The sequence below is a fragment of the Taudactylus pleione genome, unplaced genomic scaffold (assembly GCF_031769625.1).
Source record: "Taudactylus pleione unplaced genomic scaffold, aTauple2 ptg000061l, whole genome shotgun sequence".
Classification (NCBI taxonomy): Eukaryota; Metazoa; Chordata; class Amphibia; order Anura; family Myobatrachidae; genus Taudactylus; species Taudactylus pleione.
In genome coordinates this window covers 9,608,254-9,610,111 of record NW_028284463.1, presented here as the reverse complement: position 1 = coordinate 9,610,111, position 1,858 = coordinate 9,608,254, and the positions used below count along the sequence as shown (strand labels likewise).

Genomic DNA, 1,858 nt, shown 5'->3' with positions numbered 1-1,858 from the left:
GATGTTTTCTTCAACTTGATGTTTTCAATGATATGTTCAGCTGGTACATAATAGTCTCCATCGATGAGGATTAGTATTAAGGTGTATCTTCAGGAGGTCAATGTCCTCATTACAGTAATACACTTTTGTAGATTTACAAATACATGTGAGCCTCTGAAACCAGGCTTATGACCATGCAAGACCATGATAGGACCGTAAGGGACTGTATTATTTCTGCAGCTCAGATAGCATTCTTTCCCATCCAATGGCCACTCATTTTCTGTATGGACCAGCTGTCAACAAGGACATTTACCAGAACATGGATACAGGAAAGAGGCTAATTATGAACAAATGAGGAGTTACCGGCTATGCCACAAATCGCTGAAGAGCTCTCCTGATTTCATGATTGCGTAGACTGTATACAAGAGGATTTACCATAGGGATCACTGTAGTATACAGCACGGTCATGATCTGCTCTAGAGTATTGTATTGCTCTGATGGTGGCATCAGGTATACAGATATACAGTTAGTATAGTAGATGATCATGACGGCGAGGTGGGATGAGCAGGTGGAGAAGGCTTTTCTTCTTCCATCCCTTGATTTTATATGTAATATAACAGTGATAATTTTTTTGTATGACATCACATTGATGAGGAAAGGACAAAAGCCAAGTAACACTATGTCAACATACATAACCATAAAAAACATGTTTGAGCCAGAACAGGAGATATTAATCAGAGCTTTAATATCACAGAAGAACTGATGAATGGTGACAGAATGGCAGAAGGACATTTTTAGGATTGAAAATATAAGTATTAATGAATTTAAACATGCGCATAACCAGGTCATCGTCACAAGCAGAATACAGATCTTCCTGCTCAGTATCTGGTGGTAGTGTAATGGATGACAGATCGCAATGTATCGGTCATACCCCATCACAAATAAAAGTATCTCCTCAGAGCTGGCAGCTATTAAGAAAAAGTATATCTGAGTTAAACATTGTGTGAAAGTTACTGTGTTATTCCGAGATCGCAACATGTCCAGCAGTTTGGGGACAGTTACTGTTGTATAACACATATCTACAAAGGACAAGTTACAGAGAAAAAGATACATGGGGGTGTGTAAACATGAATCCAAACATATCACTGTAATTATAGCTAAATTCACCAGGAGTCCAAGTAGGAATATTAAGAAAAAAACATAAAAAATGAGGGTTTCATCACCGGCTTTCATGGAAAATGGCAAAATGTGGAATTCTATAATAGAAGTGTCGTTCTCCATGAGATTCTGTCACCAATCTGCAAGACAATAATCAGAAGGGTCATTCCATGAAATATAGGACACAATACATGAAAATTACATTTCACATAACTGCTAACATTTTAGTATATCGATGACGCTAAAAGATTGTAGTATATTGTATGTCTGTCAGAGTGACTTCAAATGATGTAGTTAACAATGGTGACTGGTTCTATGTTGATTATGAAGGAAAGAGTTACCCAGGTGAGATCAAGGACATCAGAGATGGAGAATACTTAGTGAGCATAATGGAGCAAGTTGGCTGCAGGTGGAAATGACCATCATTGCCAGATGAAAAATTTTCTACATCTTCACAGTTAATCAGGAAGATAAGCAGGCCTAAAATGATTTATTCACGTGAATTCTACAGGTTTGAGTAGTTTGTATCAGAGCCCTTTAACTGGGGACAGAAATGTAATGTGAGTCACATTCGTATGTAACATGAGTCACATGTCTAACTTTCTTTTAAGTATAGTTTGGTTAACATTCAGGGCCTTATTCAGACACGCTCGCGTGCGCTGAGCGCTCGCAAGTGGGTCGATGTTGGGCAAGTGCGCATGCGCACGACGGAGGCTACTCC

General features: G+C 38.8%; 1 protein-coding gene across 1 annotated transcript; it reads right to left on the bottom strand.

The window, feature by feature from the left end:
* Positions 1-345: 345 nt before the first annotated feature.
* LOC148535014 (olfactory receptor 7A5-like) lies at positions 346-1,260 on the bottom strand. The gene has a single exon (XM_088464907.1). It carries the CDS (start codon positions 1,258-1,260, stop codon positions 346-348), a length of 915 nt encoding a protein of 304 aa, XP_088321033.1.
* Positions 1,261-1,858: the final 598 nt, after the last annotated feature.